The sequence below is a fragment of the Ceratotherium simum genome, chromosome 19 (assembly GCF_057802395.1).
Source record: "Ceratotherium simum simum isolate JZ-2026a chromosome 19, ASM5780239v1, whole genome shotgun sequence".
NCBI lineage: Eukaryota > Metazoa > Chordata > Mammalia > Perissodactyla > Rhinocerotidae > Ceratotherium > Ceratotherium simum.
The window spans coordinates 4,206,143-4,227,178 of record NC_141918.1 but is presented as its reverse complement, the minus strand read 5'-3'; the positions used below and the strand labels follow the sequence as shown (position 1 = coordinate 4,227,178).

Here is a 21,036-nt window from a genome sequence, read left to right as displayed (position 1 = left end):
ACGTGGGCCCCAGAATAAGCACATGTGGAAGAGACCAAAGCCCAGTTTACAAGGAGGAGCCCAGCTCAGTGGGATCTGCAACCTGAGCAGAGCTTTCCAGCAGAGCAGTTCAGATGAGCTGATCCCCGGATGAACCGCCGACACCCGAGAAATAAACATCTATTGTTGTATGCCACTGAGAGTTTGTGGTTGTCTGTCACATAGCAATAGCTGACCAATACACACGTTGAGTTTCAGTATTGTAAAAAAGGCTTATCTTTTCTAGAAAGCTAGAAATAACTCCAAAAATAACTGTGGCAGATAATGATTTGATTTTATATACATTGTTGTGTTTTTTTAAATACCAATGGCATTTAGGAATGGTAACTAACTTATGAAACAATATCATACACAATTAATAAAGCAAATTTGTATTTGTTGTGCCCTAAATTGCACTATAGGACAGCACATAATGTGTGCTCATTAAGTTAGTTGGTTATAATTTTAATAATTGAAATAAAATCAATGAAACTGTGTAACTGAAAAATTCAACCTATATTTTTAATAAGTATAAATATACTTCTAACAATCAGTATAAAGTATATTTCTGGTAGATGTTAGAACTTGTAAAAATATTCTTAAAGACTTAATTACACATGACAACTACGTTTTAACCAAAACAGGAATATTATAGATAAGCAACATTATAGCAGAATCAAACATTTGCTGAAAAACAAACAGAACATTTTAAACAACTAATTAGTACTTTCAAAAGAAGTTGACAAATATATTGATTATATCAAATTAAAGGTCATTAGGTTTACAAATGTTAAAAACATTTCTCCTTCTACACAAGTCCCCTCTAAGATGAGAGACAATGATAAAAGTGAAATTATGTAAGAAAAAAAAAGTTTAAAAAATCTCATTTATAACCACTTATTTTAAATACTGGGTTGATAAAGCAACAAAACTTTTAAGATCTCTTCTGATACCTTTTAGTATCTATTACATGGAAATCTTTTAAAATGTAAATACCGTTTATGAGATAGACAATTAATGCTCCATTTTAGAGAATAATAGAGCTAGACTATGTTGGGTAACATACTGTAAGATACAGGTACATGGGAATACAGAGGGCATTCTCAACTGAAACTGGATGATTTTAGTATAGAAATATGACTCATAATCTTTTATATGCAATCTAAGACTATTAAATTAAATTAATGATTATATCTAGAGGTCTATTTAAAATGGTCACTTAAAAATATTCTTGAAAATCTTTTAAGCACAAGATCTTCATATATTGAACTTTAGTATGCTTCTGATATTTGGTAAATTGCTAAGGAAGTGAGTTATTTTCAACAGTTTCTGTCTCTACTGAGTTCAAGAGAATGCCCAATCGCCATAAATAAAAAGTAAATAAAGGAAATGCATCGGAGAGTTGGAAAATAGTTTCATCATGCTTCTGAAGAAATTTCCTGATTTCTTGGTCATCATGCCCGATACTTGAAGTGTTGCCTTCTTTGGTTTCCTTTTGAAGAAGCTGCTCCAGAACCCAGAACAGGTAGAAAATATTTTCATAGCATGTCACATCATAACTGGCTTGTACCTAAAAAAAACAACAAACTCCTTTAAAAAAATATTGGTTGTAGCTCAGCTCAGAAAAAGGCAAACAAACAGACTAAATTTTTGGACAGAAAGTAAATACTTGACTTATTTAACACCTGTCTTCCTGTTCCTTTGAATGGGGGTGGGGGGAGAAAACAATGAAGACTTTCTTTCTTCAACAACTTTACAATCTAGGTGAAGGACTTTTTTTCTTGATGGCTTACAAAGCTCCAAATCCTTTCTCTGAATTACTGCTGTAATTCATTACTCAGATGAATCTGAGAATACTTATCAAAGAGTCTTATACACACCAAGTCTTGTGTGTTGAATTCAGTCTTTTGCCAAAGACTTCTAATGCATGATACTCCTGCCATTGATAATATAAGGATCTTTGGCAGGAGGATTTTAGGAACATGTTTCAGTGTACAACTCACTCCTAGGGCCGTTAGAGTTATGATCTGTAAATGACCAAATGTGATCTCATCCTGAGTCTACACCAGTTAGGGAGGAGTAGGATTAGATTGTGTTGAATCAGATACATGGTCATGAAAAAAAATGTAGTTGTGTCTAGTAGAAGTTATTATTTAACCTAAATGGCTGAAAGTGAGATAAGTCAAAGGAAGACCTAAAAAGTAGACAAAGCATAATATGAGGGAATACAGGAGTCAGTGTAAAGATATAAACTAGCTTTATCATTTGCTTATTAAGAAATCTGTTGTAAACATTCACCAAATCTATTCACTGTAATAATACACAAATGAAGAAACATTCTTTTAGAGCCCAGAGGAATGTATTCTTCAACAAGGTGGTCCGATAAATAGAGTCAAAATATACAGATAACTTTTTTTCAATTGAGGTATAATTGACATTATAATTAGTTTCAGGTGTACAATGTAACGATTCCATATTTGTATATATTGCAAAATTATCACAATAAGTCCAGTTAACATCCATCATCATACATAGTTACAAAATTGTTTTCTTATGATGAGAAATTTTAAGATCCACTGTCCTAGCTACTTCCAAATACGTAATACAGTATTATTAACTATAGTCATCATGCTGTACATTATATCCCCATGACTTACTCATTTTATAACTAGAAATTTATACCTTTTGACTCCCTTCACCTATTTTGGCCATCCCCGCTACCCCTACTCTTTATATCCATGAGCTCATTTGCTTTTTGTTGTTGTTTTTTTTTTGTAGATTCCATATAAGTGAGATAATACAGTATTTATCTTTCTCTCTCTGACTTATTTCACTTAGCATAATGTCCTCAAGGTCCATCCATGTTGTTGCAAATGACAAGATTTCATTCTTTTTACAGCTAAATAGTAGTCCATTGTATATACATACCACCTTTTCTTTATCCATTCATCCATCGATGAACATTTAGGTTGTTTCCATGTCTTGGCTAGTGTAAATAATGCTGCAATGAACATGAAGGTGCAGGTATCTCTTCGAGATCTTTATTTCATTTCCTTCAGGTATATACCCAGAAGTTAAATTGCTGGATCATATGGTAGTTCTATTTTTTCTTCGAGGAACTTGCATACTGTTTTCCATAGTGGCTGCACCAGTGTACACTCCCACCAACAGTCACAGGGGTTCCCCTTCTCCACATCCTCACCAATACTTTATTTCTTGTCTTTTTGATAACAGCCATTCTAACAGGTCTGAGGTGATATCTCATTGTGGCTTTGATTTGCATTTCCCTGGTGATTAGTGATGTTGAGTATCTTTTCATGTATCTGTTGGCAATCTGTATCTCTTTGGAAAAATGTGTATTCAGATCTTCTGCCCATTTTTTAATCAGGTTGTTTTGTTTTGCTTTGTTTGCTATTGAATTATATGAGTTCTTTAGATATTTTGGACATTAATCCCTTATGATTTGCAAATATTTTCTCCCATTCAGTAGGTTGGCTTTTCATTTTGTTGATAGTTTCTTTTGCTGTGCAGAAGCTTTTTAGTTTGATATAGACCCACTTGTTTATTTCTTCTTTTGTTGCCTTTGCTTTTGGTGTAAGATCCAAAAACATAATTACCAGGACCAATATCAAGGAGCTTACCACCTATGTTTTCTTCTAGGAATTCTATGGGTTCAGGTCTGACATTCGAATCTTTCATCCATTTTGAGTTCATTTTTGTGCATGGTGTAAGATAGTGGTCCAGTTTCATTCCTTTGCATGGGGCTGTCCAGTTTTCCCAACACCATTTATTGAAGAGACTGTCCTTTCCTTGTTGTATATTCTTGGATCCTTTGTCATAAATTAATTGACCATATGTGCTTGGGTTTATTTCTGGGCTCTGTATTCTGTTCCATTGATCTGTGTGTCTGTTTTTATACCAATACTATACTGTTTTGATTACTATAGCTTTGTAATATAGTTTGAAATCAGGGAGCATGATGCCTCCAGCTTTGTTCTTCTTTCTCAAGATTGCTTTGGCTATTCGTGGTCTTTTGTGGTTCCATACAAATTTTAGGATTGTTTGCTCTATTTGATACTTTTTTTAAAAATGCTTATAATAAGAACTACATCTCAAACTGCACTACACGTCACACTCACCAAATTGGACTACACATTTTTAGGTGAAGACACCTAATATCTGCATGCTGATTCCCTTGATCTAGAATGGCCTCTATCATCAGTCTCTAATTACCAGGACCCTGACCAGCCTTCAGTGCCCATCACAGATGCCACGTATCCACTATCCTTTCTCGATCCCCCCAATTTTATAGATTTAATCTATTTGCCTATATTCTGGTTAGTTATATTTGTTCTATTATCTGTTTAGACTCTAACCATGTTGAGAGAAGCAAATGTGTTCCTGTCACTACAATATCTATAATTCCTAGAACAATGTCTTTCTTGCCTATAGTAGATCTCAATATGCGTTTGTTGTTTTGAATTGAACAGGAAGTGTAGTCCTTTAAAAGGTACTACTATAGACACACGTTTGTTATTCTATGAAGAATAATCACAGTGACATTTTTCAATATTAAAATTACTTTTCAAATATTTTCGTTACTCCAAACTAAAAGAATTCACAGTATGTGTTTAACCTGATCATGTAAGCAATATTCAGATCATTATTTTTAAGCCTGCTCACTTATGACCTTGGATAGTCCAAACTCCTGTATGACTTAATGGATAATTCTTCTTTAGAACTACTGTTATAAACATAGCTTATATACCTATTTAGGCATTAACAGAAACTAGGTAGTGCTTAAATACAAATTCTATAGGAAAAAGGCAAATTTGTTTCATGTGCTTTGAAGCTTTAACTACAGCAAGGACAGTACTTTATAATGACAATCTAGGCAAGAGGGGTGCAAATGATTTTAGGGTTCACCTCTATTGATAATATTAGCTATATATGCCAGTCTACCCTATTGGGCCCTTAAAATACATTGGGATTTTGTGAATCAAATGATTATTCTTTTTCGAAGTTATTAAGATTAATTTTTAGGGGCCGGCCCCGTGGCTTAGCAGTTAAGCGTGCGCTCTGCTACTGGCGGCCCGGGTTCGGATCCCAGGTGTGCACCGACGCACCGCTTCTCCAGCCATGCTGAGGCCGCATCCCACATACAGAAACTAGGAGGATGTGCAACTATGACATACAACTATCTACTGGGGCTTTGGGGAAAGAAAAAAAGGAGGAGGATTGGCAATAGATGTTAGCGCAGAGCCGGTCTTCCTCAGCAAAAAGAGCAGGATTAGCATGGATGTTAGCTCAGGGCTGATCTTCCTCACAAAAAAAATAAATAAATAAAACTGTTAAAAAAAGATTAATTTTTAGTTAAGTATAGTTTTCATGTATAACATAATATTATAAACAGTAAACAATTGCCAAATTGTGCTTATCACAGAGTAAAGGGAAGTTCTCCCTCCTGACAAAGGCCAGAGCTTCCCGGGCAGTTTCAGGATAAGAGTGTAAACGGTGTGTCTGGGTGCCTTTCCCTCTGCTCTGAGAACCTCACTTTGGGCATGTTGAGCTCAGCTTCCAGGTGGGCTGGGGTCCCCACTGTAGCGTCCCATTTCTCTATGTTGTTTCGAACTTGGCTTTTTACTTTTACCAGAATTTATCTGTCTTGGGTCCACCTCTATCTTAAATGCTTATTCTCATAAGTAATTGGAAAAGTTTTTTGCTCCAAGATATTAACAGCTCACAGACTATTAATTTGAAACTAACTCCTCTCTTTAGAGACAGTATGCACTTAACTTACATGCCTTAGCAGCCCTCCCTCTCAATACGACTAAAATGGCATGACTTGCGGGGAAGTCTCTCCTGTAGTTCCCACCTTTCAACTCACTGGCAGCTGCCTGTTCTGCTTAATCTTATGTTCAGGCACTTTCTGAATTAGTGCATGAGCTGAATAAAAAGTAAAAGAAATGGTATTAAGATGATAGCTGATACTCTTCTACCATATTTTGGTGTAATTTTTACATTCTCAATGTCAAATTAGACTGAACCACACCAGTGCTGGAAAATACCCAACACAGGTGGAATGTACCCACCTGGAAAATACCCAAGCGGTTTGCCTGAACACCCTGCTGGGAAGACCGAAGCAGCCCTGGCACACCGTAGGTCAGCCGTGTGTATCTGGGACAGTGCCATCAGCTTGTCTTTCTCTCCAGGTCTTTCAGAATTGAAGGGACCTTGAGAGGAAGTGTCTGTAGTGCCATGACTACTTCTTCTTCCCTAATCCCATCTTCTATACTAGGGGACCTTCAGAAGAGGAAACACTTTTCTGGTATTTTCAGGTATTTTTGTAGAGAAGTTCAGAATTAAAACATTTCTTGTGTTCGCTTTTCTATTCCTGAATTGGGCTTGAGAAAATCAAAGTATCCCAATATTTTTTTTAAAGGCTGCTAAATTTCACTTTAAAACTTAGATTCTGAAATTAAGGCTATACACATAATGCCAGTTTCCTAATTACTGTTTTAGTTGGAATTCAGTCAAGGTTAACTTGACATTTTTGTAAAGACTTATTATCCTTGAAGTAGACACTGCTACTTCCTTACCTTATATCCATTTCTCCCTCCCTTTTCATCAGCAGAACCCCAGTTTTGTTCAGGGTGACAATGGATTAACTAAAAATCTACATTTTCCAGTCTCCATTAAAGCTAATTCTGGTCAAAGAGACGTAACTATAAGTAACTAGGTGGGGCTTCTGAGAAAGCTCTTTAATAAGGCGCAAATCTGGTGGGATGTACTCTTTGCCTTCCTTCTTCATTGTTGTTCCTGCTTGGAAATACAGATGCAATGCTTGGAGGTAGAGTAGCCATCTTGTGAGCCTAAGGATGTAGAGTAGCCATCCTGTGAGCCTAAGGATGAGGGCCACCCATGGATTGGTAGAAAGAGCCAGATTCTGGATGGTACTAAGCAGCTCAATATACCCATGGGTGATGGCTGTACCTTCCTGCACTATGTTCGGGTTCCCTGCTTCCATTTTGGTCTTTTAAAATTGGAACTCTGAGACTTCATCTAGGCAAGAAGGGAACTCTTAAGGTTCCCTAGCCTTGAAAAGGTGCTGCCTTCTGCTGTCTCTGTCATAGAAAGGACAGAGATACCTAAAGGGGCAAAAACAAAGTCACATTCCTGAAAATTAACAAAAGGTACTGCACATATGAGGGGCGGCTTGCAATTTGGATGTTTACATTTAATGATGAAAAATATGAAAATGTAACAGTTCATTAAATTCAACAGTTTGATAATTTATGTGTGCTAGCCAAGGGCATGCAGAGGTGCAATCTGGTACTTTCAGAAATAAGCATGCTGCTACGGAAGGGGGGAAAATACACACGACATTTTTCTTATTACTACTAATGCAAGAGGTGAAGGAGAAAATTGCATCATTACAGGGCAGAAAAGCAAGGCAAAGAGTAGAGGCACATAACCTAAATGTTAAATTAAATGTTCACTGAATATACAATACCACTGGCTCAGTCTCCTACATGCTGGATTTTATTAGACAGAGGCAATAACACATGAGATACAATTAAAATTAGTAGTCTCTAAAAGAACGAATTCAACCTAGTACTTTAAAGGAAAAGGTCAGTTGTCACCAGGATAATTAAGTGGGAAACTTACCCCTGAGTGTTAATAACTTAGCCTTTTTTATCTCTAGAAGGCAAAGAAGGCAGTAGATTTCAATCAAGGAGATGAGGAGGATGAAGGTAACTCCATCTGCAGTTTACTAAGCAGCTTGCAGGAGGCAAGGAAAAAGCACTGACAGAGCTGACAAAACAGCAGGGGCTTAGCTAGGGGCTCAGGGAAATAGTGCACTTGGCCATGCTAGGAACAGTGCCGGAGAACAGAGCAGAGGAGCCACGTGCATAATATATATAATATAATATATATAATATACACACACATACATATATACATATAAAGTCAACGAACTCATGATTGCAATAGCAGCACACATTTACTTAAAACTATGTCTCTTACAAAGACTGTGTTATATCCTTTTCCTCTCCCCACAACCTGGATGCCAGACCCACTGAGGGAGTATAAAGCACAAGGCCGATCAGAGCAGTGTAGTTAAATAGGGGAGATTTCCTAGAGATGAATTGTGAGCCAGGGCTCAGAGGGAGTGAGGGGTATAGACTGGTGAATCATCTTGATCAAAGTGCCAGGCAAAGCAGAATAAAAAGGATTCTATGGGTATTAATCCATTTTGCTTTATACAGATAACGGTACGGTTATCTGCCTAAAATGTTGAACCCTGGCCTGGAGACTGGTTCTAAGGGGTTTATGTCTAATTTGTGGGGTAACTTAGATGAAAAGTTCTAAACTATTAAAACTTCTAACATTTGGGATCTTGCTATTTTGCCTTGTTTCTGATGGGAAATAGTTGAGCAAGTATGCAGGCTTAATACGTCAAGATATTCATGAAAGGAATATACACAGAAAAACATTTTTTAATCCGTCATTATGAGCCTTGTTTAAAATTATGATTTTCTCATTAACTAATTTTACCTACTTTTCTCAAATCTGCTTCTTGAGGCTGAATTTATATAATAAAGTAATAGCAAAACGAACAGACTGAAAAATATGGCCTCTAGTGGAAAAGGAGTCTGGACAAGAATCACACAATGGGAGAGGATGATTTGTATTTGTCTGACAAAAATATGGACCCAGACTCCCAACAAGAACAGATGTGGCAGAGGCCCCTGTTGGTTGAGACCTTTGAGAAAACAGAATCTTATAAGCAAGGCTTGTTGTAAAGGAATACCATCAATTTAACGCATGTTCATTGCTTATTAAATCCCAGCTCAGCCATTTACTAGTTATGTGATCTGGGCAAGTTATTTGACCTCGCTAAAGCTCACTTTCCTCATCTAAAACTTGTAAATAAGAGTAACGCCTCCACTGGGGTGCTGAGAGGATTAAATTAAATTACATATTTAAAACACAGCACAGGAGCACACATTTTCAAATAAGTTTTATGTATTATCTTGTATCATCATCATCATCATTATTGTTAGGTTTTCACCCGAAGCGAAACAGACCTATCCCTATCTATAAGGTACTTGGTACTTGGAGGAAGGCGACTGGTATTATTCAAGTACTGGACTGTGGTCAGTTTGGAAGCATTTCAAGATTGCTGCAATTGCTCACCTAGAGATATGTGAAGACCCTGAGGGGGCATCTTGACCTCCTTCATCAAGGAAGTCCTTCACAGACAGCAGTAATCTAGCGGAGAATTCTTCTTTGCATAGAAGGGTGGTACTAGGAACTTAATTGTAAGATGACTATTTTAAAACCTTTCTGATAGGAGGAGGCCCTGAAGAAGGTGTAAGTGTGGATTAAACATGGAATCTGACAAGATATGAACAATTTTCAAAAAAGGCCCATTCAGCTCAGTCCCTGGTCCCTACCTCAACAACTCCCCAACAAGACGTGATATTTAAACAGCCAGCTTGATTGTCTTTTTAATGTTATATTCTCCAGTTATCTGACTAGTGTGACATAAATCAACCTGTTCAAGTCTATCCTAGAGGCAAGTTGGTAAAAATGAGTTTCCATTCCTAAGTAATATTCCCTTTGGTGACTAACTCAGTAACATCACAGATTAGATCCCAAGTACTTAAAAATTTTATATTTGCACATTTCTCTGGGGAAATATGCTGTGGTTTGACTCCCATTCATCACTTTCTTGGTCATCAGATTAAGCAGATTAGTGGATATGATGATAAGATAGATTCCACACTGATTTTAAGCCTCAGATTTCCTCACAGAGAGAGTTCCTAATACACGGAGGACATAGCACTTCTCTGTTCTAACAAATCTTCTGAGTCAACTTTAAATAGTTTTACCTGCTGCTTTCTCAGGATCTGTACCCTTAATTACGGGGCCATCAATCCCACTCACAGGAACTTTCTCACTATTTTATACCACAATATTGAACTTAGTCTAAGGCTGGAAATCCCTTTCAAGCACGTTTGAGAAGCAAATAGAACAATTATTAATCTGGACAACAGCTCCTGACAAAGCAACACAAACCAGATGATTTGGGTATTAATATAAGAGTCTATTAAGTGAAAGAATAGGGCTCAGAGACTGGAATAAAAGCAGCTAAATTCTCTAAGGACCAATTCAGTTGTGGGTACTTACTACTTCAAAAATTTATGTTTCTGCCTGACTTGCTCTCCTCCCTCTCTCCTTTCAGTCCTATTACAAACATTTATTGGGTACCCTCATGTGCCATACTCTATGATAAGTGCTGCGGATACAGAGGTGAATAGGACAGAATCCCTACCTTTATAAAGACTCCTAATATGCATCTAGGAAGATAAGAAGTAAATGAAAAATGGCAATGCAGAGTGTGTGCTACAAGGGCTATAAAGGAACTCTAAAGAGAATTGAGTCATATGGTGTGAGAAGATGCTAAAGGGCAGGAAATGAGTTTAGTCATGCATGATGATCCTGCAGGCTCACCGCCTCCTAGATGGTATGGCAGGATTCGTTTGGAGAGAGGACTTGAAAGTTACTGTCATCATAGGTAAAACACTTGCTTGCCCACTACCAAAGGAGGCTCTGTCTCTGGTTGGTGAATATGCACCGAAGCAAGGGAGAGGAAGGGAGCTTAAATGGGGAGTAGTGAGAGATGTCATGGTCTCTGCAACAGCTCACTCAGCAGAATCCCTACATCACAGCCTTCTCTAGGGCAGTGGAACCGGACTAGCCTGACTGGAGTGTGCAGTCAGGGGCCAAATCAGTTCTATGTGTTAACAAAACCTTAAAGAGGGTGTTTGCATCCATGAGGTCTATAGTCACTTAAATGTTTGCTACTTATCTTCCTGAAGGTACGGATAACAAGAGAAAGCACTAAAGTAGTATTCTTGGAGGAGAACGCACAGTTTCACTAAGTCGAGCCATTCCCACCCTGTAATTAAGACAGAATTTGAGAAAAAGAAATAAAAGCTGGTATATATTGGAAAGAGAGATCCAGATGGCCATTAGTGATGGGAAACAAATGTCCAAATAGCCAGTGGAGGTAAAATCAACAAGAAGTATTCTTCCTTAGGACTCCAAAAAAAGATTATCCAAACAGCATCAAAACGCACCCAACCAGAAAGGAGGCAGGAGCCAGATTTGTTGGAGTAGCATCAGTGACCGCCCAGCGAGGCATAAGCCAGAGGCGAAAATAATGTCCTAGCGGCTGCTTAGCTAAACTTTGATACATTTGCCGAAGTAAGCAAGAAATATATGTATATTTTTAAGAGCACTGAATCCAAAGCCCATGATCAGTGACAATAAGAGTGTGGGCTCATAAATGACCAAATCCTTTCCAATAATTTTGTTTAAAAACTAAAAGCCAAATTTGATTGGCCTCAGATAATCTACTAATTATCTCCCAAAGGCCAACAGAACAGAGTTGTACTCAAAGAAATTAAAAGCCAACACATTTGTCCCTTTTTCTTCCTATTTTCAATATGTATCACTACAAACTCAGTGAAATCAGTTTATCAGAACTTGACATCAAAGGCTAAGTGATACTGCACAACACCCACGGGAAGGCTGGAAACAGGAAGGAGAAAAAATGTAATGTACGTGTTCCTATGAAGATTTTGTCTTGTTAGTGAAGTAGAGCTTTGGCCTATAGCAAAGTGAGTAGTACATTTCTTGTTCTTTTCTTTTTGTAAAATCAGTCAACTACCATCCTTTCCTTTTTTTAAAATCAAGTTTTTTTGAGATATAAGTGACATACAGTAAAATTTACCCTCTTTAGGTGTTTAATTTTATGAATTTGATAAATTACTTTTAAGAACAGAGAAATGTCATAATAGAAATAATCTCTGAATAATGAAAAAGCAATCACGTTACACCCATGTGATATCATTTAACATTTTAACTATTTCGTTGCCTTCTATCTAGTTGATTTTTTTATTAAAATATATATATAGCATTTAGTGTTTTTTTCACTATAACATGAAATACCTCTCTACACTTAACTATAATTTTGTTACCTGAAGACATTCTAGAGAAATTTTTAAAAAGAAAAGATCTATATGTAATGCAGAAGGCTTAGGAACAGGAACTAGACTTCAAACTAGGAGACAGTTTTTCTGGTTTAACTATTTTCATTATCTTCATGCTAAGAGGCTGCTGGGGAAATTTATCTGTCACAAAAATGCTAAGTGTCCCTAGAGAAAGCTTTCTTATGTTAGTGGCTGGTGAAGTCACTACCTGATGACAAATGTGAAAAAACGGGCACAGGACCAGAGGAGGACCTAGGCTTCCACTAGTTCTCTCCTTCAGATAACATTTCAGTAGCGACTGCCAACCACAATGCTGAGATGGAAACGATACAATAGTGACAACAATGACACAATAATGACAAGAAGTCATCTGGTTTCATATCCTGTAGGCATCACAGTTCAAGGTGGAGTTACATATGTAAATAACCACAATACAACGGAATATATATTGTAAGAGGTTATGTCTACAATGTTATTGTAGTTGCATTGCTGCTGAATGAGTTACAGTGAAAAACACGAAGAATGCACTCAGCAAATAATCTCAATGGAGAATTCTAAATGCCACTATTTTGGAAAATTAAACTAGCAATGGCTTACATGGAAAATTAAACACGTTATAGGAAATTCACATGTTAAGTTAAATGCACAGAAAATCAAACAAGTAGGAGAACAACTTAGCATGCATATATTAATACACAGGTTACAAAAGTGTTTTTCATCTTTTTTCAGACACATATTGCAAAACTAAAAACAAGTATTCTGAGAAGACACCCACATTTATGAGACAGATCAATTAGTTTGCTTAACCAACACTGTATAGACTTGGATATATGCTTTATAAACAAATATTTTCAGAAAATAATATTCCCAGTAAGCTATCATTGGTTAATTTCAAAGAAATGTTTAAAATAACATTGACCACATTTTTAATGTAATTGTATTTGTTTATTTTAGTCTGAAATGCCAATAAATTTTATCTTTTTTAGAAACTAAATTATGCTGCTAACATTAGAAGAGTGATATATTCTTTTTTCAAATTCAATCCCAAATGTAATATCTGGATCATATATTTACTAGTACAGTGAAAACTCTCCAAATACTTTAAGAAAGTGACTTCAATAAGGAAAACATGAATATTTTATTCAAAAGATGTTTGGACTCTATTTCATAATGTCTCACATGTAAGGAAGTACAGCAGTTCCTCGTAAAATGCTCCACTTGGGGGGAGTAAAGCCCCACTTATCTAGATGTATAACTTCCAAATGTCAAGCATCTTGTAATCTGCAGACTCGGAGACAGTGAACTGACTACCACGAAACTATTCCTGGTGGACCGAGCACGCAACTGTGCAGGGAGGGTCACTGGGTCCTCACTCATATCCTCTCAACTCACATCAGGAGCTAATTCGGACAGTAATAGGGGTAGAGGAGGAAATGTTGCTAGAGGAAATTAAAAGAAGTGAGAACAGATAGGAAAGGAAAAGTCAGAAAAAACTACAAAACTCCGACATGAAGATTTCTGGGTCTCGGAGAATGGGAAATGAGCTTCATATGCCTGAACGTGCCTCCAAGGATATAACTAACACATCACAATTCAAAAACAGATGATAATCCTGAAAAATGTGTAAATGACACTTGATTGACTCTGTCGAATAGTTAAAATTTACAATAAAGTTCCATTAAAATAAAATTTAAAAAGTATCTTATTCATGTGGAAAAACTTTTCATGCAGAATAGGTAATTTTTCTTGTGATCTTAGATGATATGATCTACCATGGAATAACATTATCTATTTGAGCCTAACTAACATGTTTCTGGGAATTATCCACAGAAAGTTACTACCAAACAGTTAGTCTTAGCAAATATACTAGAAAGTATAATAGTAGTGTCTTTTCAAAGATACAAATTTTAAGAAAACTTAGAGAAAAAGGATACTCAAACTATATACAACTTATTTTAGGAAATAGTATGTGTGTATATACACATGTACACACATACACACATGCATAAATTTATTTACATCTGTGTGTATATACAATTGCATATAATTAATATGGACATAAGTGCTTCTTTTAATGATCCATGACTGTGTATGTAATATCTTGGCGACAATAACATTTTATATACATAGTCCTGAAACAATTATGGAAAAACCCACACAGGCTCCCATGAAAAAAGAACTTTAAAGGTATATTATTTTCCATAAAAGTGTAGTAAAAACATTCAGTAAGCATATATTGTCTGGTCTTTGTCCCTGGTTCCTGGTAGACAACCTCTAAATCCTTGGAATTTCCTGAGTGACAGGAGTGTCTCTGTTATCCACGGTGGGCCCTTGGTTCACACTTGAGATTATGCTAATGAGATGAGTAAAGATAGAGAGGCTGGTCACCCAAAACACCAACTGTGTAAGGATCAGGGCCTCAAGCCAGCTTGCCCTTTGGGGAGGAGTGGGGGCTGGAGACTGAGTTCAGTTATGTGGCCACTGAGTCTATCAATCATGTCTACATAATGACACTCCAGTAACAACTCTGGACAATGATGCTTGGAGGAGCTTCCTGGTGAACACACCGATATTCCTGGAGGGTGCCGCACCCTGATTCCACGAGGAGAGAGCACACAGCTCTGTGTCTAGCCCCTCCCAGACCTTGTGCTATGTGTCTCTTCACTTGGCTGATCCTGATTCGTATCCTTCATAAGAAGTATAGCACTTTCCTGAGTTCTCTGAGTCATTCTCCTAAATTATCGCATCTGAGGGAGGTAGAAACTCCTCCACATCTGTAGCCAGTTGGTGAGAAGTGCAAATAGCACGAGGACCCCCGAAATTGTGGCTGGCATCTGAAGTAAGGGCAGTCTTGTTAGGGACTACCACTTTAACCTACAGGGGCTGCACGAATTCCAGGTGGTTGGCATCAGAATGGATTAAATTGGAATACACTAGTATGTCTTGAAGTTGAAGCAAATCATGTGAAGGTCTACAAATGATCTAAGGAACTCATAAGAATATAAAATAAATTTCACCAGATTTTCCCCTCATATTTCACACTTTTTTAAAATTGAGGTATTATTGACACATAACATTACATTAGTTTCAGGTGTGAAACATATGATTAGACATTTATATATATGCAAAATGATCACCACAATAAGTCTAGTTAATGTCCATCACAATACATAGTTACAAATTTTTTTTTGTGATGAGGACTTTTAAAATTTACTCTCTTAGCAACTTTCAGACACGCAATATAGTATTATTAATTATAGTCACCATGACGTACATTATATCCCCATGATTTATTTACTTTATAACTGGAAGTTTGTATTTTTTGACCCTTTTCACCCATTTTTCCCATTCCTACCCCTCACCCTCCACCTCTGGCAACCACCAATCTGTTCTCTGTATCTATGAGCTTGGTTTTTTTTTCGTCTGTTGGTTTTTAAATTCACATATAAGTGAGATCATATGGTATTTGTCTTTCTCGGTTTGACTTCTTTGTCTTACCATACTGCCCTTAAGGTCCATCCATGTTGTTGCAAATGTCAAGATTTCATTCTTTTTCATGGCTGAATAGTATTCCAGTGTGTGTATATGTATATGTATATGTATATGTATATGTATATATGTGTGTGTTTGTACACACACACACATACGTTTTCTTTATCCATTCATCTATCAATGGACAAAAGTTGTTTCCATATCTTGGCTGTTGTATATAATGCTGCAATGAACATGGGGGTGCATATTTCTTTCTGAAGTAGTGTTTTTATTTTCTTTGGATAAACACTCAGAAGTGGATTGCTGGATCATACGGTAGTTATATTTTTAATTTTTTGAGGAACCTCCATACTGTTTTCCATAGTGACTGTACATTCACAATTTACATTCACACCAACAGTGCACAAGGGTTCCCTTTGCTCCATGTCCTCACCAACATTTATTAATTGGATTGTTTGTTTTTTTGCTATTGAGCTGTATGAGTTCTTCATATATTTTGGACATTAAACCCTTATCAGGTATATGATTTGCAAATATTTTCTCCCATTCAGTAGGTTGCCATTTTACTTTGTTGATGGTTTCCTTTGCTATGCAGAAGCTTTTTAGTTTGTTGTAGCCCACTTGTTTATTTTTGCTTTTGTTGCCTTTGCTTTCGGTGTCAAATGCAAAAAATAATTACCAAAACCAATGTCAAGGAGCTTACCACCTATGTTTTCTTCTAGGAGTTCTATGATTTCAGGTCTTATATTCAAGGCTTTAATCCATTTTGAGTTAATTTTTGTGTATGATGTAAGATAGTGGTCCAGTTTCATTCTTTTGCATGTGGCTGTCCAGTTTTCCCAACACCATTTATTGAACAGACTGTCCTTTCCCCATTGTATAATCTTGGCTTCTGTGTCATAAATTAGCTGACCATATATGTGTGGGTTTTTTTCTGGGCTCTCTACTCTGTTCCATTGATCTATGTGTCTGTTTTTATGCCAGTACCATACTGTTTGGATCACTATAGCTTTGTAATATAGTTTGAAATCAGGGCATGTGATGCCTCCAGCTTTGTTCTTCTTTCTCAAGATTGTTCTGGCTATCCATGGATTTTTGTCGTTTCATACAAATTTTAGGATTGTTTGTTGTATTTCTGTGAAAAATGCCATTGGAATTTTGATAGGGATTGCGTTGAATCTGTAGATTGCTTTGGGTAGTATGGACATTTTAACAATATTAATTTTTCCAATCTATGAGGATGGAATATCTTTCCCTTTATTTGTGCCTTCTTCAACTTCTTTCATCAACATCTTATAGTTTTCAGTGTACAGGTCTTTCACCTCCTTGGTTAAATTTATTTCTAGATATTTTATTCTTTTTGATGCAATTGCAAATGGGATCATTTTCTTAATTTCTCTTTTTGATAGTTCGTTATTAGTATATAGAAACACAACAGATACTTGAATATTGACTTTGTATCCTGCAACTTTACTGAATTCATTTACTAGTTCTAACAGTTTTTTGGTGGATTCTTTATGGTTTTCTATATATAATATGTCATCTGCAAATAGTGACAGTTTTACTTCTTCCTTTCCAGTCTGCATGCCTTTTGTTTCTTTTTCTTGCCTAATTGTTCTGGCTAGCACTTCCAACACTATGTTGAATAAAAGTGGCAATAGTGGGGATCCTTGTCTTGGTCCTCATCCTAGAGGAAAATCTTTCAGCTTTTCACCATTGAGTAAGACGTTGAGGGCTTGAGTATGAGTGGTGGGCTTGTCTTATATGGCCTTTATTACGTTGAGGTATGTTCCCTTATACTTGCTTTGTTGAGAGTTTTTTTCATAAGTTGATGTTGAACTTTGTCAAATGGTTTTTCTCCATTTATTGAGATGATCATATGAGTTTTATCCTTCATTTCATTAATGTGGTATATCACGTTGATTGATTTGCAGATGTTGAACCATCCCTGCATCCCTGGAATAAATCCCACTTGATTATGGTGTAGGATCCTTTTAACGTATTGTTGAATTTGGTTTGCTAATATTTTGTTGAGGATTTTTGCATTTATGTTCTTCAGAGATATTGGTCTGATATTGACATAAGGAAGTCACAAGAATATAAAATAAATTTTACAAGATTTTCCCCTCATATTTCACAGTTTAATGACATCACATAATACTGTTTTATTAGGTGTCCCTTGCTGTTTAAAACCCTTTCACTTCACTTGGATGTTTCTTCAAAAACCTTTTAATTAGAACAGAAGATAGCATAGGCAGTCCAAAAGCTAAATACTTATAACTAACAAAGGTCTTAAGAATAGAGACACATAATCAGCAGATCAAGACTCTATACTCAAATAGATCTACCTTTGCTTTTCCCATTAAAACCAAGGTTAAAAGCAGCAGCAAAAAACTCCTCATGTGAAGAAATCCAACTAGCTACGTGTTTGTATTGATGGTTTTCTACAAATTTGATCTAAGCAGTCATTCAAAATATCCAATGAGTCAGAAGTCATTAGAGAGAGAAACTTTAACTTCCATTTGTAAAGATTTTACATAATAAAATAAAATTTTAAAAAATTAGTGCACTTATCTAGAGTGTTTTTTGCTAAACACTAGACCCAGAATGTTCTACCAGAGGAAAGAGTTCTGTGATTGGGGAAAGTGGGGAAAAATGCACTAAATCTTCTCTTAAAGACTCGTAATTCATATTGAAATTTTGAGAAGGTTTCAGCAAATTAGCCAGTTTAATACTGCATTTTGGGCATAGAATGCTTTTTTATTTATTCATCGAGAATTAGTGTTCTACAGACATTAATAAGTGATAATAAATGGCCAATACAGCCTTTAAAAGACAGTAATAAAGGCATAGTTAGAAAAAAAATCTAGTTCTTTTCAAATGTTAAAGAAAAGTACGAGGTCATACTTATCTGCTATCAGTAAATGTATTTATTCCAAAGAAATTAGAAATCATTACCGTGGGTTGCATATTTAATTTTAATAGAAAACTTCATCTAAAATCTATTTGATTTTCAATGTGTAGGATCCAATATTTTCTAGATCCAGAGCTAAAGGATCACTTCACTAGGTGAACAACTCACAAAGGAAAATTTTTGTCCATTTTTTTGGAATGGTTTTGTGGAAGAGAAATCCATTAGTAAGCTTTCAAGCATTTTCCTTGTGCTTCAAAGAGACATGTACATTCCTCTGAAGCCAGCCTGTTTCTGCAGCGTGCAGAGGGAGGGTGGGTGGTGTCTTCTTTCATAACCAGTGTCACCCAGAAGGTCAAGAACACTCTGCTAAGTTCTTTGCAGGGTCTTTCAGAGTAAGCAAAAAAATGACTTTCTTTTCTTTTTGTTCATACTTTTATGTTTAACATAAGTCTCTGGGAAAGGTGGGATGTTTTCCTTATTAATTTTCCCCCAAAACTTATTATTATTAATAACACATTCTTTCTGCAAAAGGGGCATAAATACAAATATTTATGTATTAGCCATTTTTAAAATACCCTCAGTAATACCACCAAGAGAGACAAACACAGTTCTTGCCATCATAGTGCTTATACTCTGAAAAAGTACACAGAACTTAAATGAGCAATTATGTAAATAATTTATCATTCCAATTGTCTTACATCTTATGATAGAAAAATGCAGAGTTCTCTGAGAGTAGAAAGAGCTCCACTTATTCCCATAGTGTCCTGTCTCCTCGTTGTACTGCTTCTCAGTGACTTTTCTGTTTTTCATCAATAACAAAATCTATGTCATTCTAAAGCACAGTTTCCCAACTGGAATTGCTTGTTCTGGGATAGCCTACGTAGGTACATCTAAAAGTCTCTCTTCTCTGTGCTCTGGGCTTTCTCTAGACATGTGAGGGACGCAATATGGATTTTCAGGGATCGAATGTGAAGCCTTGCACACTCAGGGAAGGGCATTCCTTAAACCAGACCCTGCAAGGGCCTGCTCTCATGTACTTGGGCAGATGATTCCTAGCATGGCGTGTTCTTGTACAGACACCATCTAAGACAACTTCTAAAGCAGCAGCAGAAGTCTATACGGCAGACGGCTACAAAGGTCACTGGCACCAGGGGCATTTTGTCTCAACCAGTAAGGGACCATACTGCAGCACGTAGAGAGGGGCCTCTCAACCTTCATATTGAGAAAAGTATGCTGCTTACGACGCAATAGTTATGAAATCAAAGACGTAAGTGTGCGTGGCCTGAAAGTTCTAAATTCAGACCTTTGCACAGTCTCAGAGAATACCTAAAACAGGATTTAAAGGGAAAATGAAACACTTATGAGTAATTTTTAATTTGGTTGAATTTAAACCTTGTGGTTTGGCATTTTAACTGTGGTTGATGTGTATGGTGTTTTCTCTATATATAATACAAGATAATTCCAAAACGTACTTTTCATGTCATCATTTTATAATTCTGTTTGACTCAGTTTTAGAGACTCAAAAATGGGCAGTTGATACTCAAACTTTAAAATTGTTCATAGCATATCACCATCATATTTTGTTTAATATATTTATTTAATATAAGGAAATGATACATACATATTTTTTATTTTATTTATTTTAATAAATCTAGTTTAGCATTTACTTTTTTTTTTTAAATGTCAGTTGTGCTTTTCTAATTTTTTTTTGTGTGTGTGAGGAAGATCAGCCCTGTGCTAACATCTGCCAATCCTCCTCTTTTTTTGCTGAGGAAGACTGGCCCTGGGCTAACATCCGTGCCCTTCTTCCTCCACTTTATATGGGACGCCACCACAGCATGGCTTGCCAAGCAGTGCGTCAGTGCGCGCCCGGGATCCGAACCGGTGAACCCCAGGCCGCCGCAGCGGAGCGTGCGCACTTAACTGCTTGTGCCACCAGGCTGGCCCCTGTGCTTTTCTTTTTTGAGGAAGATTGGCCCCGAGCTAACATCTGTTGCCAATCCTCCTCTTTTTCTTTTTTCTCCCTGAAGCCCCAGTACATAGTTGTACATCCTAGTTGTAGGTCCTTCTAGTTCTTCTACGTGGGATGCTACCTCAGCAGGGCTTGATGAGCAATGAGTAGGTACGGGTCCGGGATCTGAACTGGTGAACCCCGGGCTGCCGAAGCAGAACGCGCAAACTTAACCACTAAGCCACTGGGCCAGTCCCCCAAATTTTTTATTTTAAATTCAAAAGAAACAAAAGAGGCTTTTTTTGATTAATTTGTTTTCCCAGGTTACTTATGTTTAGGGAGACATTATAGCCTTGTCATGCCAAAGGAATATCTGGTCTCCCTAATTCTATTCTCAGCATCGCTGAATAAATTTAGATTCTGATTGTTTTTAAAAGGTTAGCAATTTTAAAAGAGATATTTAGGTCACTGATTATGCAATCCTCATGAGATTCAAATGCCTCCACCTTGATTAAGTGTCTATATGTTGCCATGTCAGATACATTCTCACACAGAAACCTGGAGTGTAAGCTAAATTTTAGGAAGTCCAGACCTAG

General features: G+C 36.6%; 1 protein-coding gene across 2 annotated transcripts in view; it reads right to left on the bottom strand.

Annotated features, from left to right (window-relative positions):
• Positions 1 to 515: 515 nt before the first annotated feature.
• Positions 516 to 21,036, bottom strand: part of MEI4 (meiotic double-stranded break formation protein 4) — a 218,665-nt gene continuing 198,144 nt past the window's right edge. For both annotated transcript variants that reach the window (XM_087443796.1, XM_087443795.1), the window contains one exon: positions 516 to 1,588. In XM_087443796.1, coding sequence (XP_087299922.1) covers positions 1,319 to 1,588 — 270 coding nt within the window. In that variant the 3' untranslated portion in view covers positions 516 to 1,318. The remainder of the gene's footprint in view (positions 1,589 to 21,036) is intronic.